At 45.5% G+C, this 27,024-nt stretch overlaps 1 protein-coding gene and 1 pseudogene across 4 annotated transcripts; one reads left to right on the top strand and one right to left on the bottom strand.

The window, feature by feature from the left end:
- The first annotated feature begins 237 nt into the window (after positions 1-237).
- On the top strand, positions 238-26,899 carry GSS (glutathione synthetase). 3 transcript variants are annotated; one of them, XM_035006174.1, is made up of 13 exons: positions 238-335; positions 3,443-3,574; positions 9,121-9,266; positions 11,904-11,979; positions 12,268-12,407; positions 13,103-13,219; positions 18,430-18,510; positions 18,611-18,688; positions 21,263-21,329; positions 23,022-23,216; positions 23,710-23,791; positions 25,179-25,368; positions 26,357-26,899. In XM_035006174.1, the coding sequence occupies exons 2-13, from the start codon at positions 3,449-3,451 to the stop codon at positions 26,478-26,480; spliced, it is 1,422 nt and encodes a 473-aa protein (XP_034862065.1). In that variant the 5' UTR covers positions 238-335; positions 3,443-3,448; the 3' UTR covers positions 26,481-26,899. The 3 variants fall into 3 exon arrangements, with proteins under 3 accessions (XP_034862065.1, XP_034862067.1, XP_034862066.1); XM_035006176.1 differs by lacking the exon at positions 238-335 and adding an exon at positions 2,122-2,194 and having other exon boundaries at positions 9,168-9,266; XM_035006175.1 differs by lacking the exon at positions 238-335 and adding an exon at positions 2,129-2,194.
- On the bottom strand, positions 19,473-23,014 carry LOC118011411 (annotated as a pseudogene). Its single transcript, XR_004679463.1, has one exon. The product of XR_004679463.1 is annotated as a ubiquitin-conjugating enzyme E2 N-like (transcript).
- Positions 26,900-27,024: the final 125 nt, after the last annotated feature.

The raw sequence follows: 27,024 nt of genomic DNA, 5'->3' as shown, positions 1-27,024 counted from the left end.
TCCCCATCTTACAATAGACGTCACCAGCTCTGACGCCCTAAAGCTCTGCAAACCCTTAACTCCGGGCGGACACAGCCTGACTCCTCCCCTCCTTCCCAAGGTCCCACCCGTCTGGGTCCAGACGACGAACCCCTAAAGCCAAGGCTGCCCTCACACGGACTGACCCTTCCCGGCCGCCGTCCAGCTCCACAGGCACGGGTCTCCTCCCCGCCCTGCTCTTTAGTCCCCGCTAGCGCGGCGCGCAAGCGCATTGGGTCGCAGCGAGGCCCCGCCCCCCGGACCTGGGGTAACTGCGCGAGGGGCTTGAGTACCGCGGAAGGCAGGACGACGAACTAGTAGGTTGGGGAGCGGCAACGGCGGCCGGCAAGGGCCACGCTTCCTAGAGAGGATAGATGTGAGGGAGGGGTCTGGCCAGTGATTGGAACCCTGAAGGCGGAGAGATGTTGCAACTCAAACTCATCGTAGGGAAGGGGAAACTGGTGTCCACTGAGGGGGTTGGGCTGGTGCGTGCTGATCCCAGATTTCCCAGATCTCCTTACCCCGATCGGGCCGGTGTCGGGGACAGCGTGCCGGAGTTTAAAAAGGAAAGGAAGGAACTGGGAGCGATTAGAACCAAACTCTGCTTGGAGTGGGAGCGAACGGGCCCATGAAGTGGGGCAAGCCTGGGCGGGAGACGGGTGTTGTTGCCCCAGGCCTCACGCAGGCCCTGGCCTCGCCCTCCGGATAAAGTCCGACCGGATTTTCTCGTGGGCGTTTTAAGACTTTTGTTGATCTGGTCACAGTCTGTCATTCATTCATCATTCATTCATTCATTTAACAGTCACTGAATACAGTAGTAGGCGGGCAGGTAGAGAAGTGATGAAGACACACATGATTCCTGATTCCTATGGTACAGGGGAAACTAGTGGTATGTAGAAGCCCTGGGCGGAGAACGTGAACAGCTTCTGAAACTGAGTCATGAAGGCGAGTCAGGAATGGTGGGGAGTGTTCCAAAAAGAGAAGCCTGCAGCACGTGCCTAGCCTAGGGGCCGGAGAGAGGCAGATGTATCCTGGTCACTGAAGATAACCTCATCTGAGTCTGTTTAGTGCCCAGGGAAGAGATGATGGTAGCCGAAATGAGGCTCCTGACAGCGGAGGTGGAGAGAAATCAAGGAATTCAAAGCATTCTATATTTAATAGAAACTACAGGATTTGGGGAGACTGGGGTGTTGGAGAGAAGTATGTACAGGCTTGAGTGCTTGGGTGGGATTCATCAGAGGAGGAGCAGATTTGTGGGGAGACAACAACAAATTCTATTCTGGTTCTGCAGAGACTCCCCGTAAGCAGTAGGTTATTAGAGTTTGGAGGTCAGGAAAACACCACTGTGAAGGTATAGATTTGAGTGTCCTCAGCAAAACAAATAAAGCCCCAAGGTTGAGTCTGCAGAATGAGAAAAACAAAGGGCCCAATCAGCACTTTACATAGTGATTATCTTCATGTCTTATCTCCCTTGTGTCCTCGGTACCTAGTCTAGGGCCTGGCATTAGATGCCGTTCAGTGTTTACCAAGTAGACAAGAGCCCAAGGGCAGGCAGAGATGTTGGGATCCCAGAGTTGTGAAGAGATGGGGGCTAATGGAGGGTTCTGTTCCTCTAATGTCAGTCATAAGTTCTTGTCCCAGTTCTGCCACCAGCCCGCCGTGTGACCTCCTGACGAGTCTTCCACCTGTAAAGTGGGTATAGCCGAAAAAAGAAGTTCCCATGTATAGAGCTCCAAACTCTGCTAAGGAACTACACACAGATTTTTTTCTCATTTAATCCACATGGTGACCTTATTTATGAAGGAAGTAATGTTATTATGGGCTCAAACCCGGATCTCACTGACCCAGAGCTTTATTATGACTCTATGAACTGCCCTTATCTCTGTTGTCAGGACCCCCTTGAAATCACACGGTCATTTTCTTTTGAAACATTATGCTGAGGCCAACAGACTTTCATAATTGGTTTAGCACCAGTTCTGTTAAAGGGAGAGGGAGACGGAGCTAAATGTGATCAAGTTACTTGATATTCTCTAGCTTCCTTTTTGGGGACCGCTGAGCTGGGTAACCATGTTATTTTCCTAAAATCCAGTAACAGTAGGGCAAAACAAAATGAATGACCGGCATTCCAGATTTTTAATCAGATCTTCTTAAATCCCTGAGGCCTGCTGCAAAATCTGTGAGTATCAGGGTGTGAATTGGTTCATACCTGTGTGTCCCTGGACAGGCAGTTGGACTCCTCCTCCTATTACACTGGGCACTTGGGTTTTAGTTGTTTTTATCCTGCTAATGTGATTTCTCAGAAATATTTTGTCTTGGTGCTGTGATGATAGATGTCCATACAAGGAATGTAGTCATGTCCTGCTAGTGAGTTTGCTTCCAGTTAGTATGAGGGAGGAGTTCACCGTATCTGCATTTCATAGTATTCTACAAAGGGCTCCTCCTACCCACCTCTCCCATTTGAGATCTGCCAACATGGGTTGTGAACTAGAAGGGAAAATCAAAAAAAAAAAAAAAAAAAAAAATTTAAGTAGGCTCCATTCCCAATGCAGGGCTTGAAATCAAGACCTGAGCTGAGATCAAGAGTCAGACACTTAACCGACTGAGCCACCCAGGTGCCCCAGAACGGAAATTAATAATCTATTGCAGTGGTTTTAAATTTGTTAAAAATACAGAGCTACAAAAAAAAAAAAAAAAAAAAATACCCTCCCTCTCCTCAGATCTCTTGCATGAGAATCTCTGAGTGAGGCCCAGGAATTTGTATTCTTTGCCAAGCTCCCCCAGAATATTGAGCCAGGTTTGGAAACCACTGGTCTGCTCCATCCCCCTGGTTTCACAGGTAGGGAATATGCAGCTACAAGGGGGAAGGAATTTGCCCCAATCACATATGACATTAGTGCCTCTTTCTCCAATGAAAACACTGGGCCTGGGGCACCTGGGTGGCTCAGTTGTTAAGCATCTGCCTTCGGCTCAGGTCATGATCCCAGGGTCCTGGGATCGAGCCCCGCATCAGGCTCCCTGCTCAGGCAGGAGTCTGCTTCTCCCTCTCCCATTCCCCCTGCTTGTGTTCCCTCTCTCTCTGTGTCTCTCTCTGTCAAATAAATAAAAATTAAAAAAAAAAGAAAAGCACTGGGCAGGGAGTCCTGTGACCTGGGTTCAAATGCAGGTTTTACCAATCATTACCTTGGGCAAGTCATTTCACCGTTCCGAGATTCCACTTCCTTACTGTGAGAATAATGCCGTCCTTGTATTAGGAACCAAAAGAGAGAGTGGCAGTGGAAATGCTTCATCAAGCTTTCCATTCTGCACTCATGGAAGTTAAGAGCTGCCATCCAGTGTTCACTCCTCTGTACCGCACCGCCAGTTTCATCCGTTGCTGGGGCCCAGGCCATCCATCACCAAGCCTTCTCCTCTCTTCCTGCTGCAGGTTGGGATGGCCACCGGCTGGGGGAGCATCTTGCGGGATGAGCAGCTGGAGGAGATGGCCCGGCAGGCTGTGGACCGCGCCCTGGCTGAGGGAGTGTTGCTGAGGACCTCACAGGAGCCCAGCTCCTCTGATGTAAGCCCCTGACTCCTCCCCACAGCACTGACCACGCCGCTCTGGATCCTAATGCTCATTATCTGGTCCCTGCCAGGCTAAAGGCAGCTCCTTTCTGTCCGAGACATCGCTTTTGATTTATTTTATTTTTTCAATAACTAAAATTTTTCTCTAAATATATGTAGAAAGTAGCCTGCTAGAGGAATCAAATTTAAGTCTGGGGTTTCAAGTGTGACTTAGGCAGGATACATAACCTCTCTTAGCTGTGGTTTCTTCAAATAATAAAAAAGGGATAGTAATGGGACCTACCTCATCAAGTTGGTATTAGAATAAGAAGATAATTCACATGAAGCACTTTTTCCAGTGAACTATTATTTTTTAAGACCCCCTAATCACACTGCGGGGGGTATATCTGTACAATTGGTTTGTGTATATCCTTCTCTGTGCATTTATATACATATTTGTGTATATAAAGAAATAACATGCTTTTCTTTTTTAAGTTTACTGGTGTTTTTTTGTAACCTCTACACCCAGTGCAGGGCTCAAACCCACAACCCCCAGATCAAGAGTTAGCCCCAAAATATATGGTTTTCTAAAAAATAAATCGGATCATATAGATCATGCAGATTACTCTGTTTTTGTTTTAAGTTTTGTTTTTTTTTTGTCAGAGAGCACAAGCAGGGGGAGCGGCAGGCAGAGGGAGAAGCAGGCTCCCCATTGAGCAAGGAGCCCGATGCGGGACTCGATCCTGGGACTCCGGGATCATGACCTGAGCCAAAGGCAGTCACTTAACCAACTAAGCCACCCAGGAGCCCTGTGATTTTGTTTCTCATTTAACAATCTGTTTTAGAACTCTTTCCAACTCCCTCCAGTAGGATTAGCTTCGTTCTAATACATGGTGTTCCAGGTATGGATGGATCACTGCTCAGCTTTCCTCTGTTGATGACGATTTAGGTGATTTCTAATGTTTTATGATTACAAATAGCACTCCAGGGAACAGCATACATGTCTGTTGGGTACCTTTATGAGTGTTTCTGTAGGGTTGATACATAAAGGTAGAACTGCTGAGTCCAAACCACATCTTTTAAAAGTCTCATCCTTTAAAAAAAAAAAGTCTATTTTGTGACTAGGTAAGACATTTTCATGGTTCAGAGGGCAGAGTTTACAGTTTAACCCTCCCTCCCACATTCCCTAGCCATCTGTTCTCATGACCTGAAGGCAGGTTCTTATTTATTCTTTCATACAGTTTACTCATAACAAAAAAAGTATATATTTCTCTTTCCCACTTTTTACACAAAGAAGTGTCCTAGACAAGCCCTTTTGTGCCTTGCTTTTTTCCTTTTACTTAGTAGTATGCCCTGTGACAATCCATGTTAGTAACCAGAGAGCTGTCACCATCTTTCTTTACCAAGCCACATTCTTTTTTTTCTCTGTGTGCCCAGAACCTAGTTAAGGGCCTGCTGGAGAGTCCAGACTCAGTAAGTATTTGCTGAGGCCTGAATGAATGAGAATGGCTGTCACCTAAGGTAGGCTCATATTGTGGAAGGTCTGCCTCTGGCTTTGGGAATATAATTGCTTGGTTTGTGAACCTTGCATTATGGGAACTGCTTGTCTGAACCCAGGATTGAACATTTACCCTTCCAAGATTTTTTTGTTCTATTAATCAATAGGTGTTATGTGAAGGTCCAGTACTTGGTCTTTCTGGAAGTTAATGGAGCCTAGAAAAGGCACAGTCCTCAATGAGAGTCCCAATTCAGAGAAAAAAGACAGGAAGTGTGTGAGTGTGTGTATGTGTGTATATATCTGTGAAAGAGAGATTTCATTCCAAATCTTTCCCAGGTGCCTGTTCTATGCCAGACCATTTTAGGCACTGAGAACACAGAGGCCCTGGCCTCTGAAGCGCATGGTCTAGTTGGAGAATGTGCCACAAAACAAAATTAAGTAATGTCAGTTCTATGAGAAAACATAGCTAGCCTGCTGCACAATATTAGCTATCATTTACTGAGTATTTACTGTGTGCCAGGCACTATTCTAAACACTTAGGAATCACTAACTCATTTAAGTCTTACCACAACAGAAATGAGATGAGAGGTGAGGAAACCAAGGCCCGGAGAGGTTAAGTAACTGGCCCAAGGTCATGTGAATAGTGGTGTAATTGGCAAAGCTAGAATTCAAACCCAAAGAGTTTGCCTCCTGAGCCCATGTTCTGAGCTTCCATTCTTTACTGCCTCTCTCAGGCAATTGTATGGGACATCTAGATAAAGGAGCAACTCATTAGTTGTATTTGAACTAGATCTTAAAAAATAAATGGGAGTGGGGCGCCTGGGTGGCTCAGTTGGTTGGGTCCTGGGATCGAGCCCTACATCACGCTCCTTACTCAGCGGAGAGCCTGCCCTCTACCTCTCCCTCTGCCCCTCCCCGGCACTCATGCTCACGCACTCTCTCTCTCTCTCAAATAAATAAAATCTTTTAAAAAAATAATAAAGGGGAAAAGAACAGCATAGCAGAGGTGTGCCTGGCTGGCTCAGTCAGTAGGGCATGCAACTCTTGATCTCAGGGTCGTGAGTCCAAGCCCTATATTGGCATGAAGCCTACTTAAAATAAATAAAAACATTAAAAAAGAAAAAAAAAGAACAGCATAGCAGAGGCCCCAAATTAGGAAAAGGCAAAAAATGCTCAATGTTCTGTCCCCTGAATGTGGGGCAGAAGACAGGCCAAAGTCAGATAACCTAGAGGCTTTTGATACTGGGTGGAAGAGGAATGTGAACTTTATCCTATAGGTTGGGGGGACAGACTAGCCATGTGCAGACTAAATAGTAGGCTCCTGCAGCTTTAGGGAGTTAATTTTTTAAAAAAATTTAAATTTAAAATAAAAAAAAATACATGAACAGGGTACAAAATTTAAAAGGTATTCAGTGTAGAGTAAATCTCCTCCCTCCAGCCACTGTTTTCCTCCCTAGAGGCAAGCATTGTTAACAGTTTTTTCACCAGAGTGAAAAAGTTAGAGCCAGTGTTTTTTTTTTTTAATAATGAAATTAAAAAACAAAAAACAAAAAACCTAGATACCCAGCGTGGAGTTCTGGCCCCTTAGGTGAGATGGGGGCTCTTCTTCCCAGCACTCTTTGTTTCTCTGATTCTGAAGCAGAGTATTTCTTGTCATGCATGTGCTATAGTTGTTCTTATAGTAGAAGACTATTTCTCTGTGTCTGTGTCTCTATAAAAAAATGAAAAGACTGTGTTTCAGCCTTCGGCCTATGCATAGCAGAAAACAGCTGTATACTATTGATCCTAAATTCAAGCGTGCATGATGAGTCATGGGGACAGAGGAAGAGGAAAGTCTTTTTTTTTTTTTTTTTTTGGAAGAATGTGCGTGGGCATAAGCTGGGAGAGGCAGAGGGAGAGGGAGAATCTTAAGCAGGCTCCGTGCCCCGTATGGAGCCTGACATGGGGCTCAATCTTACAACCCTGAGATTATGACCTGAGCCCAAACCAAGAGTTGCACACTTAACCTGACTGAGCCACCCAGGCACCCCAGAGGGAACTCTTATTAGAAAAAAATCTTTGGGAGCTTTTCAGGCCAAATGAGACTTGTTGGAAGAGGCAGAGTTCTGAGTTTTAAAGCCAAGGAAACGGAGCGTCTGCCTTTGACTCAGGTCTTGATCTCTGGGTCCTGGGATCAAGCCCCATGTTGGGCTCCCTGTTCAGCGGGGAGTCTGCTTCTCTTCCCTCTGCCCTTCCAGCCCGCTCACACTCTCTCTCTCTCAAATAAATAAATAAATAAAATAAAATCTTTTTAAAAAATAAAGTCGGGCACCTGGGTGGCTCAGTCGTTAAGTGTCTGCCTTCGGCTCAGGTCATGATCCTAGGGTCCTGGAATCGAGCCCCTCATCGGGCTCCCTGCTCGGCGGGAGGCCTGCTTCTCCCTCTCCAGCTCCCCCTGCTTGTGTTCCCTCTCTCACTGTGTCTCTCTCTGTCAAATAAATAAATAAATCTTTAAAAAATAAATAAAGTCAAGGAAACACCCTATAGTCATTACGCATGCACTCAGGATATTACCTGAGTTTGTCTTCTGAAATTCTGAAGAGGGCAGTTTGGGTATTATCTATCAAAATTTTAAATGGATTTATCCTCATTACCTGATATTTCCACTTTTTAAATTTACAGTTTATGGACTTTCTCACACACAAAGTAGCTAGAATGTATATTCTAGGATATTGATTGAAGCATTGATTATAAAGGGGTGGGGGAAGGAAACCACCTAAATGTTCATAATAGAAAGCTAGATTCAATAAATTATTTTCTATCCAAAGAATGGAATACTGTGGGGCCATTAAAAAGAATGAGAGTTCTTTATTTGAACATATATGGAAATGACTCTGAAATATTTATAAAGCAAAGGACAGAACAATATATGTATCATGTGCTTCTGTGTGTATAGAAAAAGAGAAAATATGTATGTATGCATAGAGTCTAAAGGACATGTGAGACTCTAGTATGCCATTTGCCTCTGGGGAGAACTGAGTCACTGGGGCCAGAGTGGGAGTGAGACATACTTTTCACTATGTATCCTTCTGTCTCTTTTGAATTTTGTATCATGTGTTTATATTATCTGTTCAAAATAACATTTTTAAATAAATATATAATGCCAAGTTCTAATGCCATAAACTCGTACAACCATAATGGCAAACAGATATTAACTCAGAGGTTAAACTCAGGAATGCCTCATAAAATAAGTCATAAGGTCATCTTATCATCTCTTACCCAAATTCTAGTTCATTTGTTGTGAATCTCAGAAGGCATTCTCCCCTTCTAGAAATAGTGTTCCAGATGGCAGAGGGGTTTCCCAGTTCTGCCAAAGTCCAAGCTTAACTCTAGGCCTGGCAACCTGAGTCACCGTCTCCAATACTGAGGGGAAACCACTCCTAACTTCTGTTCTGGGGGCCAGAATTCACTTCTGCGGCAGCCCTTACAGCAAGACTGTCCCTCTCCCCCAGCCAGAAGGCAAGAGGACTGGGATGTGAGCTCCTGGCATGCAGAGGGTCTTGTGTTTAGATCATCAGCTGGCTAGGAGCTGTGTGTGTATGTGTGTGTTGTTTATCAACCACCTTGGGTCAAATCCCAGTGCCATGTAACTCATGGCACGTTATATAATTTTGGATATGTTACGTAATCTCTCTGAATCTCAAGTCCCTTATCTATTTATTAAGAATAGATAGTAATAAAGTCTGCCTCACAGAGATAAATGATGCAGCCATGTAAGGTATTTAAAACAGTGCCTTGCATACTGTAAGTGCTCAGTGATTTCTTATTTATTTTTTGTCTTTGCTTTTGGCTGTTTTGCTTCTAATTCTTTTTTAATGTAAAGAGATGGAATATTACAGAGTCTGAAACTTCCCTTTATACCCCTTCATCATTCTGTTCGCTTCCTCCCTTCCCAGAGGGAACCACTATTTTGCAGTTTGTGTGTCCTCAGTAAATGTCGGCCATGCTTTCCATGAGGTTGTGTTTGCAGGAAGACAACCCATTCACGGGAGTTCTACCCCTGCCCACTCTTTCTCCTCGATCAGGTGGTAAGCTATGCCCCATTCACGCTCTTCCCCTCACTGGTCCCCAGTGCCCTGCTGGAGCAGGCCTATGCTGTGCAGATGGACTTCAACATGCTGGTGGATGCTGTCAGCCAGAATGCCGCCTTTCTGGAGCAGACGCTCTCCAGGTACTGGGTTGTGGGGCATTAGGGGCTGGGAACTGCAGGAACCAAGGGACTAGAAGACTGGGGAGCCATGAGATGTTGCTCTGGCAGCTGACTTGGTTGGTTGGGGGACAGGTACCTCCCAGAAGAACAAAAAGTAGTAGAATAGAAGTCAGGAGCTCTGGCTTCTAATCCTGACTCTAATCCTCACTTATTTATATAGCCTCAAGAAGGTTCCCTTTCTTTCTCTGGGCCTCAGTTTCTTCATCTGTAAAGTGGTGAGATTGGCCTGCATCTAAGATCCTTTCCAACACTGGCATTCTGTGATTCTCTGATCCATGGCCCCCTGCTTCGAAGACTGAGATTTCTATTTGGAATTAGGGAAGGTCAGTATAGTTTTAGAGAAAACAAAGGACAGAGAAGATCATTGGGTTTAAAGTCAGATTTCTTCTTTTCCTAGGCATTGACTCTTTCTTGTTACTTCAGGCCCCTTATCTCTGGATGAGATGGGGTATAGACTGGGCCACACCCAGGGTATAAGGATATAGAACCCCTGAAATGGCTCACCCCATCCACCCCTCTCTGTCTCTTCTCCCTTGATCCTTTTTTTCTCTTCAGACCCGGAGGCAAGGAAAATTTCTTTAAAATTAAATTCTTTATTTTAGAATTAAATATATATAAATATATGTATTTGTGTACATGTATGTATATATATATATATGTAGAGAGAGAGACTAGGCATACATACTTGCATGTCTGATTAATTTTCCAAAAGAAAACAATTATTTTGTTACAGATCTTTTTTTTTAAGATTCTAGTTTTAAGTAATCTCTATATCCACTGTGGGGCTCAAACTCACAACGCTGAGCCCAAGAGTTGTATGCTCCACTGACTGAGCCAGCCAGGTACCCCAGAGACAAAATCTTTTAAAAATGTGCACACTGGGGGCACCTGGGTGGCTCAGTCAGTGGAGCGTCCGACTCTTGATTTTGGCTCAGCGTTGTGAGATCAAGCCCCGAGTTGGGCTCCACAGTGAGTGTGGAGTCTGCTTAAGAGTCTCTCTCTCCTTCTCCCTTTGCAACTCACCCCCTGCTCGCGCTCTCTCTCTCTAAAAGAAAGGGGGGAAAAAAGTGCCCATTGGTGTGAGGGTGAACATGAGAAGGGATTTTAGTGGTAAAAGGTTTGGAAACCGTTGACTTGGAGCTAAAAACCCAATGAGTTAAAAAAAAAACAACAAAAACCACCCAATGAGTTATGAATGTATAGACCCTACCACCTTCCCCCCCAGATCTTTTTCAGGGTGGGCCTGGCTTTTGTACCTGTGATTCCGGATTGTGGGACTTATGAGCAGCCTGATTTATGACCTGTGCCCTAAAGATGCAGTTATGTAGAGACCTTCCCTGCAGTCCATCTCTGCAACCCTGCATTCCCCGTTTCTCTGTCTTCTGAAATACACACAAACCCTAGTTTGTAAGGGAATAGAGCCCCAGGATCACATGTGCTAGAATAACGGCATAGGGTCCAAGCTTGAAGGGGAGCACCTCTTCAGAAAAGGGAAAATGTGTCTTAACTTTCCTAGAGGCTGAAGTCCAGCTGGGGGCTGTCCTCACCAAGGGCTGGAAAGGTCCCATGAGAGAGCTGGCTGGGGAACAGAGGAACTGCAGGGCAGTTTATAGTCAAAATAGGAGCAATGACACTAGTCATTATAGAAATCAAATGAAAAATTGCAACTGTAATCTGTGCTGTAAAGCAGAGATCCACAGTGCTTTCAGAGCATATAGCAGGAGGATCTGATCCAGATAGGAAAGGCTGCCCTGAGAAAGTCCCGGCATATGAGGACTGGCTGAAGAAAAAAAATAGGATATTTAGCATGTGTCAGAAGAATCTTTGGGGCACAGGGCATAACTGCTCTCTTTTAATTTCTGAGAGTTGCCGTGTAAGAGGTGGAGAAGACTTGTCCTTGGAGGTCCCAGAGTGTAGGAGAAGCTATGGAGACTTAATGTTGGGTCGACCAGAAGCCTAACCAATCATCTGAGCTAGTCAAAGATGGAATGGTTCTTTTTTTTTTTTTTTTTTAAAGATTTTATTTATTTATTTGAGACAGAGAGAATGAGAGACAGAGAGCATGAGAGGGAGGAGGGTCAGAGGGAGAAGCAGACTCCCTGCTGAGCAGGGAGCCCGATGCGGGACTCGATCCCGGGACTCCAGAATCATGACCTGAGCCGAAGGCAGTCGCTTAACCAACTGAGCCACTCAGGCGCCCCAAAGATGGAATGGTTCTATCACATGCTATTTCTTAATTTCTCTTGAGGCCAGACACTAGGCTCAGTTCTGTACATGTAATATCTCACTTACCCTTCACCACAACTCTATAATTATTTTCCTCTTCATCTTTCACTTTCATCTTTTACAGATGAGCAAACTGAGACAGAGAGGTGAAATAATTCTCTAAGGTTGCCTAGTAGTGAGTGGTAGAGCTGGGATTTGAACCCAGCTGATCTGGCTCTAGAGCTGGGTACTAAACCACTATTCTCTACCAGGTTGATGTGGGTATTCAAGTTTCGGTCAGTAGACCCAGAGATTCAGGAGGCAATGGACAAGGGTGGAACTTGACCTTTAAGGTCCCGAATAGCCTAGAAAATGCTCTATTTCCTCCTCCAGCACCATCAAGAGGGACAACTTCACCGCTCGTCTCTTTGACATCCACAAGCAAGTCCTGAAAGAGGGCATTGCCCAGGTAACCATTCCCCACTCCACCCCAGTGCAGGACCTGTCCCTCCCTTTTTTGACCAGAAGAATTTGGCCCATAGCCTGAACTCAGGGGAATCTGCCTCTCTTTGGTCCCCACTGGGTTTATACATCAGTGACCAACCCGGGGATGACCAAAAGAATGATTCCACTGGGTTTTGGAGCATTAGCCAGCAACTCTGATCTCTTTGTGGAATGCATGTTACCTGTCTGTTCCATAGCTAGGCCCTCAGTCAGCCCCTGGGCAAATGTACTCAGCCTTCAGTTTTCCCCACAGACTGTGTTCCTGGGCCTGAATCGCTCAGACTACATGTTCCAGCGCAATGCAGATGGCTCCGCAGCCCTGAAACAGATTGAAATCAACACCATCTCTGCCAGCTTTGGGGGCCTGGCCTCCCGCACCCCAGCTGTGCACCGGTGGGTCCTTTGGGCAACACTGGGCACACTAGTGGGGTAAAAGCCTGGTAGGCCTACAATTACAGGTGGGGGCAGGGATCTCCAATTCTGACTGTGCCTTCCTGTGACCTGGGTCATGCATTTCCCCTCACAGCAGTTTCCACTTGTAATTAGGTCTTAGTATGTCAAGGAGAGAAGGGACCTCGTGGTTCATCTAGTCCCGCCCCCTCATTGTACAAGTTAGTATTCCAGGCTGAGGAAACAGTATCTGAGGTGAGAAAGAGTTTGAAGGCCTGAAAAGAGTTCAGAATCCGTGGCAGAGAGGGATGAGTGACTTCCCATTGGAAGGCTGGACCCTCGTAGCAGCCACGTCTAGCCAGCAGTGATGTTCCGTGTGGCTGTGAATTCCAGATGGTCTGCAGCAGGATTCCAGATAGCAGGCACCTGGGGCTCAGGGAAAGGCGTCCCAGCCCAATGGGAGGCTGGTATAGAGTAGGAACACAGGGTCTCAGGGCTCTGGGCACGGACACGGGGCCAGGGTGTGGGCGGCCCAGTATATTCTAGCCTGAGGTGGATCCTACAGGAGCACGATGATAAGATGCTTTTTAGTGTTCGGCTAATTCTCAAAGTGATGTTCCTATAAGTGTCTGTGAGTCACAAGCAGAGGGGTCTTCCAGATCCATCCAATTACTGAACAAACATCTCTCTTCCAACAGACATGTTTTCAATGTCCTGAGTAAGACCAAAGAAGCTGCCAAGATCCTCTCCAATAATCCCAGCAAGGGACTGGCCCTGGGGATCGCCAAAGCCTGGGAGCTCTATGGCTCAGCCAAGTAAGGGGGAGAAAAAGTGGCAGCAGAATCCTGCTGTAGAGTCAGCATTCATGGCTATAGCAACTGCTTCTTTGCCTGACATCATTAGGAAATGCGGGATTTTTTTCGGGAAATGGAAGCTTACGCCTTTAAGTGCCAAAATTGTTTTAATGGAGTTTTTGGGCTTTCTTCTTAAATAAGAGGTGCAGACTTACAATTTAATCTTTTCTTGTTGGCTAGAGGTCATCATTATCTGTCAGTGACTGCATTATCTGTCAATAATTGCATCTTAATGCAACATAAGGCAGAGGCGCTCCCTAGACGTAGAGAGGTGTGGGAGGCTGTTTGCCTGCGCTGATCGCCCCAGCTGTTAGGCTTTATGCTCCTCTTCCTTTTCTTCACAGTTTTTCTGTTTCTCTACTATCAGCTCTTACTTCATACTGCTGTCAGTGTGCTTCCCGTCCCTGGACCTCCTTTCTGGTTTGCTGGGATTTGGGAAAGCAAGTGGTCTGGGTTGTTATGTAGTGTCTAATTAGTGTGACAGCCTCTTTGATGAGCAAATGCATAAGCTTTGATTTAGGGATTTTGTAGTGTCTGTTTTAACTGTTTAGAGGCATTTTTTGCTTCCTTCCTATTTCTCAACCATGTTCCAGATATATAAGGATGCCAGGTAAGTGACTTCTGGATAAATGAGGGGCCACTGTACCAACAGTTATTGCAATGTTTACATAGCTTTAATGGTTAACCCTTAATGAGCACTTCCTAGTGCCACACTTTGTGCTAAGCCTTTATTTACATGGACGATCTCATTAGGTCCTCCTATCAAACACTATTGAGATAGATACCACCCATCCCCCCCCCATTTTACAGATGAGGAAACTGGGGTTCAGAGAAGTGAAGTGAATTGTTCAAGGTCAAATGGCAAGTTGGTGGTAGAGCCCAGACTCCACTGCCTCTAGAATCTGCATTTTTAATCACTTTATTGCCTCCAAGAGAGCCTCTCTGGGCTTGCTAAGCCTTACTAAGACTCAAGACACCTTGGACTCTGAGTATTTAGAAGGCATCAGATGAATACCTTGTCAAGTAGAACTCTTGGCTAAGTTGTATTTTAGGAGACAGAAGCCAGGAAGGGGTCAGCCGGGGAACTGCTGATGGACAAATGCTGCAGAGGGTTTTTCCGACCAGGCTGTGAATGACGTGCAAAGACTCATGTGCCCAGAACCAGACTCTGGTGCATAGGAGCTGTGGGCGCCTGAGCCGGGACTGGCCTCTCTCATTTTGAAAGTCAGATGGTCACTCCTGCTAACCCAGCGTGTGACCTTCGCTAAGTCCATTCTTTTCTCCGAGCAGCAGTTTCCTCATTTGTAAAATGGGGATGATAATAACAATACCTAAGAGGGTGGGAGAATTAAATGAAATCATGGCTTTGAAAAATGCTTTAAAAAAACTTGGTGAGAAATGGAAAAGTCTCTTCAATAAATGGTATTGGGAAAATTGAACGGCCACATGCAAAAGAATGAAACTGGACCACTTTCTTACACCATACACAAAAATAAACTCAAAATGGCTGAAAGGCCTAAATGTGAATCAGGAAACCATCAAAATCCTAGAGGAGAACACAGGCAGCAACCTCTTTGACCTCGGCTGTAGCAACATCTTACTAGACACGTTGCCAGAGGCAAGGGAAACAAAAGCAAAAATGAACTATTGGGGCTTCATCAAGATCAAAAGCTTGGAAGCAAAGGAAGCAATCAACAAAACTAAAAGGCAGCCTTTGGAATGGGGGAAGATACTTGCAAATAACATATCTGATAAAGGGTTAGTATCCAAAATATATAAAGAACTTACACAACTCAACACCCAAAAAACAAATAATCCAGTTAAAATGGGCAGAAGATGTGAATAGACATTTTTCCAAAGAACACATTCAGATGGCTAACAGACACATGAAAGGATGCTCAACATCACTCATCATCAAAGAAATACAAATCGAACTATAATGAGATATCCACTCACACCTGTCAGAATGGCTAAAATTAACAACCCAGGAAACAACAGGTGTTGGCGAGGATGCAGAGAAAGGGGAATCCTCTTGCACTATTGGTGGGAATGCAAACTGGTGCAGCCACTCTGGAAAACGGTACGGCGGTTTCTCCAAAAGTTAAAAATAGAAACACCCTGTGATCCAGCAATTGCACTACTAGATATTTACACAAAGGATACAAAAATACAGATTTGAAGCGATACATGCACTCCAATGTTTATAGCAGCATTATCAACAATAGCCAAATTATGGAAAGGGCCCAAATGTTCGTCAACTGATGAATGAATAAAGAATGAAATCTTGCCGTTTGCAATGACGTGGATGAAGCCATCATGTATTATGCTAAGCGAAATAAGTCAATCAGAGAAAGACAAATACCATATGATTTCACTCATATGTGGAATTTAAGGAACAAAACAGATGAACATGGTGGGGGAAAGAAAAGAGAGGCAAACCAGAAAACGTACTTTTAACTACAGAGAACAAACTGAGGGTTACTGAAGGGGAGGTGGGCAGGGGGATGGGTTAAATGAGTGATGGGTATTAAGGGGGGCACTTGTTGTGATGAGCACTGGGTGTTGATGAATCACTAGATTCTATACCTGAAACTAATGTTACACTATATGTTAACTAACTGGAATTTAAATACAAACTTGAAAGACTCAGAAATTATAAAAAAAAAAAACATGGTGAGGATTATTACAGGGTACTTCCAATAGTAGTACTAGTAATAATAATAATAGCAGCTACCATCTAAGCAGTACTAGTTTCATTTTATAGAAAAGCAAACTGAGGGCTCAGAGAGGTGGAAAGTCACACAGCTAGTAAGTTTAGAATTCATGTCTGTCTGCCTCTAAGGCCTGCTTTCTCTTGACTACACTGTTCTGCCTCCAAGAGGAATGGTCCCATAGTATAGATTGAAAAACTGAGGCTCAAACATTTATAGAGCAGGTGAATTTTCATCAGTTATCCTGTAATTTTTGAGAATTTTTTTAAAGAAGCCTGGATATGATTTATGATTCCTATTTAGACATTTATTCAAAATCTTCCAAAATATTAGTACCTGTGGTTAGAATGAGTAGGGATAAGAAAGGAGGGATCTTGGTATAAAATGTTGGAGCTATGATCAGGAGTCCTCACTGCCAGCCAGCACACTATTGCCACTTTACCTTCCTTAGCTGACAACTTTCCTAGCCCTGCTCCCAAAAGACTGTTCAGAACTGAAGGCGGGAGGAGGTAGACTGTTTTCTGAGTCTGGCTGTGGTTATTTGGCAGAGGGCAGGCTGACTTAACCAGGAAATGCAGTTCCACTTTAACCTACAGCCTACAGCCTCCCTCCTCCGCCTCTTCTTGGAGGTAGGCCAGCCTGGGCCAGGTGCCACCTTCCCACCCATGAGCAGAGCAAATCAGGCTACAATATGAAAAGCAAGGCCACTGGCCCTTGGGACTCTCTCAAGAGAGGATGGCATATGAGAGCACCATTTCTAGCTTGTCTCTCAGATACCCAACTCAAAGCCAAGATTCAGCTCAATGTCATGTCTGACCTTAAGAGGTTTCAGGCAAGCTAGGAGTGGAGGCATACTAGGACCTGTATTTCAGCTAAGTGGAAAGGAGTCATGCAAAATGTAGTCCAGGAGGCTCAGTTGAGGTAGAGAAAAGCAGAGACAAACAGACCAGTGGCCAAGTACAGGAGGAAGGAATCCATGCTTAGATTGCTAGGCCAAAATCTAGCCATCCAAGAGTCCCAGCAAAATGGAGTTTGATACTCTGTTTACTGCTGAGTATTGTCCCTCGAGATCATCTGGTGGGAGACTGGACCTGTCTTTGATAACTAAAAAGAGCCTGATTGGTAGCCAGACAGTTCTCTGGCTTTAGCTTCTCCCTGAGTCCTTGAGCTCCTGCTTCTTTAAGAAGTATGTGGCTAGGGGCTCCTGGGTGGCTCAGTCGTTAAGCGTCTGCCTTGGGCTCAGGTCATGATTCTGGGGTCCTGGGATCGAGCCCCGCATTGGGCTCCCTGATCCGCGGGAAGCCTGCTTCTCCCTCTCCCATGCCCCCTGCTTGTGTTCCCTCTCTCACTGTGTCTCTCTCTGTCAAATAAATAAATAAAATCTTTTTTTTTTTAAAGATTTTATTTAATTGACAGAGACAGCGAGAGAGGGAACACTAGCAGGGGGAGTGGACAAGGGAGAAGCAGGCTTCCCGCGGAGCAGGGAGCCCGATGCGGGACTCGATCCCAGGACCCCGGGACCATGACCTGAGCCGAAGGCAGTTGCTTAACCAACTGAGTCACCCAGGCGCCCCAATAAATAAAACATTAAAAAAAAAAAAAAAGGAAGCATGTGAGTAGCAGAAAGGAAGAGGTCAGGGAAGCCTCAGTGATCCCATTAATACTGTGGAACCAAATGTGTCCCTATGTACATCACAGAAATGTTGGGAGTCCCCAAGAGATAATGCTTTATTTATAGTTGGTTCTGTAGGGTTCTGTAGGATTCCACTGAGCTATTCTAATGTATCATGCAAGAACCACACACTCTTTTATTATATGCTTTCAAATCTAGTAATAGGGTCATTAGCCTCCAACCTCCAGCATTATTCTTCTATAAAATACTCTTCAGTACTTTTAGTTTATTCTTCCAGAAAGATTTTAAAATCATTATTTTTAAGTTCTTAGAGAAAGTCCTCTTGGGTTTTTGAGATGATTTTTTTTTTTAAGATTTTATTTATTTATTTGACAGAGAGAGACAGCGAGAGAGGGAACACAAGCAGGGGGAGTGGGAGAGGGAGAAGCAGGCTTCCTGCTGAGCAGGGAGCCCGATGTGGGGCTTGATCCCAGGACCCTGGGATCATGACCTGAGCCGAAGGCAGATGCTTAACGACTGAGCCACCCAGGCGCCCCTTTTGAGATGATTTTAAAACCTAAATTTTAATTTGCACAGAAAATTAACATCATTACAGTATTTCATCTACCTACTGGAGATGGAGCAGAGACATCTCCATTTTTTCAGGTTTCGTAGTTTCAGGAAATAATGTGTTATAGCCTCAGGTATCGCCTGAGACCCTCCTGATTTGAGAGAATATCTGCTCTTTCAGGGAAGCTGTGTTCTCATTCTCACTCCTGAAATGGGTGGGCTGGAGGGAGGACAAGCATTGTAGCCACTTCTGCCAACTGTGTTTGCTCTTTCCCCAGTGCTCTGGTGCTACTGATTGCTCAAGAGAAGGAAAGGAACATATTTGACCAGCGTGCTATAGAGAATGAGCTACTAGCCAGGTAAGTAAGGGAGGGAGACCGGCAGATATGGCCCCAGGATTGTGAAGATCCATTCAGAACGGAGCATCCATTCCTTCTGACCTTTGCCCATCTTTTCCAGGAATATCCACGTAATCCGTCGAAGGTTTGAAGATGTCTCTGAAAAGGGGTCTCTGGACCAAGACCGAAGGCTGTTTATGTAAGTGTTCAGGGAGCATTCCCCAAGGATCTGATAGAGGGCTGCTTTAGGAAACTCATCCTGCCAGCCATTTCCCCCAGTAATCCTTTCTTCTGGGAGATGTGATGGCGTACTTCCTTCTCTGAATTTTAGGGGCAAAATGCCCCGTCATCTCAGGAAAGTTTGGAGAAGGTGGTCATGTTCTGCTTCTAAAGGGTTGTATCAGAGCTATTGACATTCTTGATAAGGGCCTTCTTAAAATAACCTTGGTTGGAGCACCTGGGTGGCTCAGACAGTTAAGCGTCTGCCTTCGGCTTAGGTCATGAACTCAGGGTCCTGGGATTGAGCCCCTCATTGGGCTCCCTGCTCAGCGGGGGAGCCTGCTTCTCCCTCCCCCCACCTTGCTTGTGCTCTCTCTTTCTGTCTCTCTCTGTCTCTCTCTCAAATAAATAAAATCTTTAAAACAATAAAATAACCTCGGTTTTCATATGCCCTGGGGCTCCTAAAAGTTTTCCTGCCCCTCTTGGTAGCTGTTCAGGCCAGGGCAGTTGGGCTGGGTAGTCAGGGAAGAAGAGGAATAGCTCGTTCATTCTGCTCTCTGAGCCCAGGCAAGGCCTCAAGGTGCCTGGATTTGTGTTCCAAGCCAGGCCCTGTGCTTCCCTCCAGGGGGATTCCACCAAGTGACTTTAGTACCACTTAATTTGGTAGCATTGCTTGCAACACATATTTAGACCTGGAACTTTATAGATTTTTTTTTTTAATTTGTGATTAAAATTAAGAACCTCCATGAATTTCACAATACCACTTACTATTTTCAAAATGTGCTTTTATAACAAAGTCATTAATTTACTTTCCAGATATATCAGACAATATCAAATAAATCAAAGGGGAAGAAATTTAAAAAGACAGTCTTTGTCTTTTTTTTTAGAACAACAAAATTTATTTTACTAAAACATAAGATTTACAGAAATTTCCAGACAAGCCATACAAAATGGTCAGGAGCTTTTTCTTGAAGGAAGGATTCTATACTTGACAGCAAAGTCACAGTGTTATTAGTGAAGGCTGTGATGTTTGTTTTATGTTCCCATATTGGTTCAGACAGTCAAGCTTGTCCATCTACCATGTCTAAATAAAGTTAGACTTGGCTAGAGAGCATATTCTAAAGAACTGGTTAGCTGCTTTTAACCAATGCAATTAGATCACCATAAAAAGGGGGAAAGGAGCCCATAAAATTAAACTAAAACTACCTCTCCCCCTCAAAAAATAAAATAAAATAAAATAAAGGAAAACACTCACACCCCTGCAGCTAACCCTGACAACTACCTTCATGCACAGTGCTTTATACTTAAACCAGGATGGGAGAAATGAATAAAAGCAGAGAGGGGCCACTGCTTTTAAACGTTTCACAACAATCCAGATGGTACTTCTAGTCTCTGCTCATGCTTTACAACCGTGAATCAAGACAAGACATAGGTTTGTCTTTTAATCATAGATAATGTGCATTTAATCACCAAAGGACTGAAGATGTCTGGGCTTTTATTCTGTAGTGTTTTTAAGACCGTGTCCATTAAATGCAAACAAAAAAGAAGAAGTTTTGGCAGAACAGGAGAAGTGATGCACACTTGATGATCAGATCGATTTTGAATATTATTCATGGCATATAGCCTAGTTCATGCTCTAGCTCTATGGCTTGGGCTTCGTTGGTCTTCCACTGCTCTGCTACATCATTTGCTAATGGATCATCTGGATTGGGAGCATTTAACAAAGCCTGGATTGATAGTGGAACTGTGCAGATCTGCAGTGCTGGGGCCCACTTATCTTTCAAAATATCTAAACATATTTTTCCCAACTTATCTACATTAGGATGATAAATTTTGGTCATGAAACGCCCTTTAGGGGCTTCTGTCAGGTATTCTTCTGGAAAGAATAGTTCAAGTTTAAAAGGCCCTCCCTCAAAGGGGGCATCCTGGGGGCCAGCAATGACCACATGAAAATCATGGGCATTGTTCTCATCTGGTTCTGCTTTAATGCGAGGAACTGGTTCTGCCAGCAAATGCTGGGTTTCCTTGATAATCCTCGAGGAAGCCCGACCATCTTGTCAGATCCTGAGTTTGGCCTCTGGCCTTGACTCAAGGCAGTCTGTGTCTTGACTAGACTCATAATTTTGCATCTCCATACCCTCACATCCACCGTTTCAAAGAATCTCAGCCTAGTTTCAGCTATTTTAAGTAGTATAAGTGTGTTTTGTTAGGCATGGCAATATGATTCTGAGGCTCAGTAATTTTTAGCCCTTTTTTAAAATGTATTTATCTGGTTTGATTCTAGTTGCCTTCTTGTTTCCCTCTGGCCTTCCTCTAATGACTCTAGATCTGGAATATTCTAAAGCATTCCTTACTGCATACCTTCATGTTTTTAGTGGAAGAAGTGGTGGTATGCGTAGCTACTTTCTTTGCTTCCAGGGAACTACAGTCTAGGCAACCTGTGCAGACTGACTTTGAAAAAAGCCAGTCATTTTGATGCACCCTAAAATACACTAAACCACTGAACATATCAGTTATAATTTAACCCAGCAGCTTTCTCCATCCTGTGTTCTAGGGACGGCCAGGAAGTTGCTGTGGTTTACTTCCGGGATGGCTACATGCCGAGTCAGTACAGTCCACAGGTTGGTATTCTGTTAGACCATTCTCTGCCTCCTAGGACCCACCATCATTCCTCAGAGACCCAGCTCAGGCATCACAACAACCTGGGTTTTTCCCTGAGCCCTGGCCTCAGTGATCCTCAGGGAAATTACTGGAGGAACCTCCTATTCTCCCATAAGCTATTTGCTACCTCTCATCCTCTACAAACACACTGTCTTCTAGAATCTGCATCTTCAGGAATCCATGTTGCTTCAACCATTCATACTGTTTCTAGGGATGTGCTGGCAAGTGTTTAACAGTCATGTTTCTCAGGGGGAGAGCCCTAATTTGTAGCATTTGCTGATTTCTATGGTGTACTCCCATCGTGGCCAATTTCAAGCTATCCAATTGAGCATTTCTGGACACAGAGTTGGAAAGAGATGGGTACAGTCAGCTCTGGCTAGCTAGTGCAAACCGGTTCCACCATACCACTGACCATTTCCTTCCTGCCAACTCTTACTTCTCTTTTATCTGTGTCAGAAAATTTTTCTGTCCATTCATGTTAATGACAGTAATGATGGTATCACCTTATCTTGCTTTCGTACCATGTAGCTTCAAAGGGAACACAGCATGGGTGGGGGTGGGTGTTGTTCCTCAGGCCTTAGCCTTTATCAAGGACAGCCTATCCCCCCACTGTCAGAATGGGGACCAGAGCTGGGAGACACCTCTGCTGTTTACCTGCCTCTCACACCCCAAACTCCTAGAAGCCTCAGAGCTTCTAACCTGCCTCTCATGCCCCAAATTCCACAGCACATTCATCCTGTGATGATGCACCTGCAGGCCTTTACTCATATTATTCTGCTAATCTGAGAACGCCTTCCCTATTGAGTCTGACCTGTCTACCTGACTACTCAGTTTTCACTTCATTAAACAACAATAACAAATAATTATTGAGCATTTACAAAGCTCCAAGCACTGTGTTTTAGACACTGGGGAATACAATCGGAAATAAGACAACAAGGGCCAGAGCTCACACTTTGGTCAGGGAGATAATCATCAGAAAGTATGCAAAAATAGAAAAAAAAATTTTTCTAGTTGAGGGAAACTCTTTGAATAAAACAATAGGGTGAAAAGATAGAGAATTATGGGGAATCCCACATTAAATAGGGTAGTTTGAGCTGAGACTTAAGGATGAGAAGGACCCAACCATCCGCTGGAAAAGCCAAAAGGAAAAGAATTCCAGGCAGAGGGAAAAGCAGCAAATGCAAAGGTGGAAATGACGTTTGTGTGTTTGGCCTGTGTGGCTGGACTATGAGAGTGAGATGGAGGGATGTCAAGAAACTGACATGGTTGAAAGGGGGACAGGAGGCAGATCCTGATAGGTCTTGTAGTCTGTGGTGAGGAGTTTGGATTTTAATTGGAGTACAATAGGAAGCTGAACTCATATACAAGTGTCCCACCTCTTTCAAACCTCTTCATCCGTTTTTGTATGCCCTTATACCTTTTGTTATTTCCCTTTTAATTATAGTCATGTACCATTGTGCTAAACTGTGAGCTCCCTGAGGGCAAGAATCCTATATATTGGAAGCATCCACATCTGCTTCACAAAGATGTTGCAGTGACCATGGGAGATAATGAATGTGAAGATAGCATGAAACCTGGCACCTGATGGATGCTCATAAAGGTCAGCCAAAGTGAAATAAAGTAGAATTCCTTTTGTTTTCTTCTATCTGCAGAACTGGGAAGCACGCCTGCTGCTGGAGAGGTCACGTGCTGTCAAGTGCCCGGATATTGCCACCCAGCTGGCTGGGACTAAGAAGGTGCAGCAGGAGCTGAGCAGAATGGGCATACTGGAGATGTTGCTTCCTGGCCAGCCTGAGACTGTGGCCCGTCTCCGGGCCACCTTTGCTGGCCTCTACTCACTGGACATGGTGTGTGGGTAGCCTCTTTCTCCTACTATAGGCTTCCCATGTGGCAGGAACCCAGAACCCAATGTGTTGGGGAGGCTGGAGCTGGTAGGAGGCTAGACATGGGTCAGTGATGCTCTGTGAGAACCCTTAGAGCCCTGGGGAAGGGGGCTGGAATCCATTGTAAACTCCATCAGCAAAGGGGGAGGTGGGGGGCAGGAGGTGGAAAGGGGAAGGAGCTGAGGTGGACAGCAAGAATTGGGGAATATCTATACGGGCTTTCCAGGCATCCTGCTGAGGAGCCCTGAACTGTTGCCAGAGAAAGCCTGTTCTCACTGTACTTGCTGCTTTAGGGGGTTTGTTGGGGGTCACATTCAGATAGTAGCATCTAGTCTGAAGGGGCTATCACTCTTCCCCTTCCTGTTCTTCCTCTGATGCTGCTCTCTATAACCAGTAGGACTGCAGCTCCTGCCTCTGGCCTAAAACTGCTGGTGACTGCTTTCTTGCCTCCTGCCAGGGTGAAGAAGGGGACCAGGCCATTGCTGAGGCCCTTGCTGCCCCTAGCCAGTTCGTGCTGAAGCCCCAGAGAGAGGGTGGAGGTAGGTGCTTTCACCTTTGTAGGGCTGCTCAGTGGAAGGGGGCTAGCAGGCTGTTATCAATGCTGATCGGCACTTGCTATGGGCAGAGTCCCAGACTCTGGGGGACACAGGAGGAACTGACACAGGCCCTCATCTTGGACAGTGTCCTAGGAGACCCTGTGATCAAGTGCTGTTGAGCACAGGGGAACCTGATTAACTCTGTAACCGGAGGGTTTGGACAAGTTTAGCCTGAGGTGCCTGTGGCTAGATTGTAGGGAAGTGGGATAGGGCATATCAGGAGGTTGGATGTCTTCCTGCCTGGTTTGAACTCCTTGAGGGCAGGGATCATGTCTGCCTCACAGACCCAGAGGAGATGAGTTTTGATCTTGGTCTTAAAGGATAAGTAGGAGTTTACCAGGTGGGAAAGGGGGGAGAGCATTCCATACAGAAGGAACAGCCTCAAGTAGAGGTACCGGTCCACGGAAGTGTATGTTTGGAGATTAAGGAGTAACTGGTAAGGCTGGAGTGCAGCATAGGAGATGGGAGGAGGCAGGGATTTGGGCCAGAAAAGAAGGTTTGGGACATCATTATAAGGGACATTGAAAATAGGTAGGAAACTGGATTTTATCCTGAGGGTCCTGGGAATCCATTAGAGAGTTTTAAGGAGGGAAGGGACACACGACTGCCCAAGGATCCATGTTTCAGCCATAGTAGAGCTTGTCCTGGATGAGGGGATTCCTTGGTAACAGAGACCATAGAGGAGGCTCGTATAATTGCAGAGGCCCAGGCTAGGGCTAGGACATTGTGGAGTACAGACTGAAGAGACATGTCTGAGTTAGTGACAGGTAATGTAGAGGGAAGAGTCAAATATGACTCAGGGATGCCTTTCACCTGATTGGGAGTAGGAAAGTCCAGGAGGAACAGGTTCAGACAGAAGTAATGAGTTCTAGATGGACATGTTGAGTTTGTTCTGGGAGCCCATGGGATATCCATGTGGTGTCTAGAACAGGGAGCTTAAGTTAAAGATTTGGGAATTAACAAGTCAGAGAATAATAGATGGAGCCTTAGAAGAGATCTTCCAAAAAAAAAAAGGCATGTACATAGAGGAGAGGACAATTCCTTAGGAATCTCAACATTTAAGAGGGGCAGGAGCCAGTCAGGGAGGCTGAGAAAGCAAGCCACAGACAGGTAGGGGGACCGGGGCAGGATGATGTGGTGGAAGGTGTGTTTGCTTGTGTAGGTAGGGCTTGCCTGTTAAAAGTGACATGCCCTCCTTTGGAGCCAGGCCTGCCCTAGCTTCACTGAGCTGATGTCAGGAACTGAGGCTGCTGACGTGACCACAGAAATGGGGCCATAGAGTAGAGAAGGTACGCAGAGGGTCCAGGGTGACCGGCCAGTGCCATTGCAGGTAACAACCTCTACGGGGAGGAGATGGTGCAGGCCCTGGAGCGGCTGAAAGACAGCGAGGAGAGGGCCTCCTACATCCTCATGGAAAAGATTGAACCTGAGCCTTTTGGAAATTGCCTGCTACGGCCTGGGAGCCCTGTCCGCGTGGTCCAGTGCATCTCAGAGCTAGGCATCTTTGGGGTCTATGTCAGGTAAGCCAGACAAGAGGGTCTCCTCCTTGTCAGAGGGTCAGCCAAGCGAGCCCAGAGGAAGCAAAGGACAGGGGACAGGAATCCTGGGCTTCAGTTCTAGCTCTGCCAGTCCATAGCCATGTTACCTGTTTCCTTATCTAATAAACGAAGCCAAGGAGCCAAGACCTGCCCACCTCACAGGGCTATCAAATGAAGCCAGATGAGAAGTGCTTTGTAACTATAAAGGAAATTACAAGTAATATCAAGATGGATAAGAAAGTACCCCTGGACTAGAAGGAGACCCCAGGGAAGAAGAGAATGTGGGTCCAGTTTCCAGGCCACCAGGAATTCTGGGGAAAGGTGGGAGGGGCCAGCTAGAGGATAATCAGTGCCTTTGAAAGGCTGAGTGGCCTGTGGGTTTGGATTTGAGCACTAAAGGATCAGGAGGAGAGGACTACTTGGGAATTTGTAAGGAATAGTTCCTGGTCCCTTAAACCACTTCCTGCAAATTTGCACTTCAAGGTCAAGCAAAGTGGGAGGAATACCAGATCCTACCATGCTCCCAACCATAGCCTTTTCTCTGCAATCTTTCCCTCTAGCAGCATTTCTGCCTGCCACTTCCCCCCAAACCTGACTATCACCACAGCCATCTTGAGAGAGAGATAGAGAAGGAAACTTACAGCTACAGAACATGAAATGTGAGCCTGGCATCATGCTAAGTGCTTTTCCTGCTCTATTTAATCCTCGTGACCGTCTTGCAAAGTGAGAGGTATTATCTCTATTTTAAATTGAGGAAATTGATATTTAGAAAGGCTGAGTGACTTGCTCAAAGGCACAGAGCTAGTAATTTCGCAGAGAGGATGCAAACCCAAATCTGATTCTAAAATCCTAGCACTTCCTTGAATGTAGTCAGTCACTCATATACTGCTCAGGTGGGACCAGGGAAGGTCTTGGGTGTGGGGGCTGTCTTGGTAACGGAGTTGTGTGTCTCCTGTCCCCATTTCTATAGGCAGGGGAAGACACTTGTGATGAACAAGCATGTGGGACATCTGCTTCGAACCAAAGCCATCGAGCATGCAGACGGTGGTGTAGCAGCAGGAGTCGCAGTCCTGGACAACCCATACCCTGTGTGAGGGCACAGCCGGGCCTGCCCAGACTTCACTCAAGAGATCTTCTATCCCTCATACTTGTCATTCCTCTCCTAGCCCCTCTGAGGGGCTTCCCTCCGGGCACCTTGTAAGGGCTGGTCTCTTCAGTTCACAGAAGGGTGAATGCTGAGTACCTTCCCCCAGCTCTCCCATCTGAGGACCAGAAAAGCTGTGTTTCCCTTAGGTGAGATCTAGAGGCCCCTAAATCCTGGGAGTGTGGGTATAGCTGAAAGGAAGCTGATCTGAGGTAAGGGTCCATGACTCTGCCACCCTCCTCTCAGCCCGTCAGCCTTTCCAGCAGGTTCCAGTGTTTGACCTAGGATAGGACTGAGAGGTAGGAGGAGGGCGGTGAAGGGGCATAGCCTTTCCCCACCTCTGCCTTAAATAAAACTACTGATTGCTGATTCTGTGATTCCTTGGTTTATACATTTGGTGGGGGAGGAGCTATAATCTGGGTCAGCACACTTAGAGTGGATTAGAGCAGGGGAAATGACTTGGCTATAATCAGAGTCTCCCTAGCCTCAGACCC

The sequence above is a fragment of the Mirounga leonina genome, unplaced genomic scaffold (assembly GCF_011800145.1).
Source record: "Mirounga leonina isolate KUSES-001 unplaced genomic scaffold, KU_Mleo_1.0 Mir_150, whole genome shotgun sequence".
Lineage (NCBI taxonomy): Eukaryota > Metazoa > Chordata > Mammalia > Carnivora > Phocidae > Mirounga > Mirounga leonina.
Note: the sequence above shows the minus strand (reverse complement) of the source record. Positions and strands in the feature narration are given on the sequence as shown.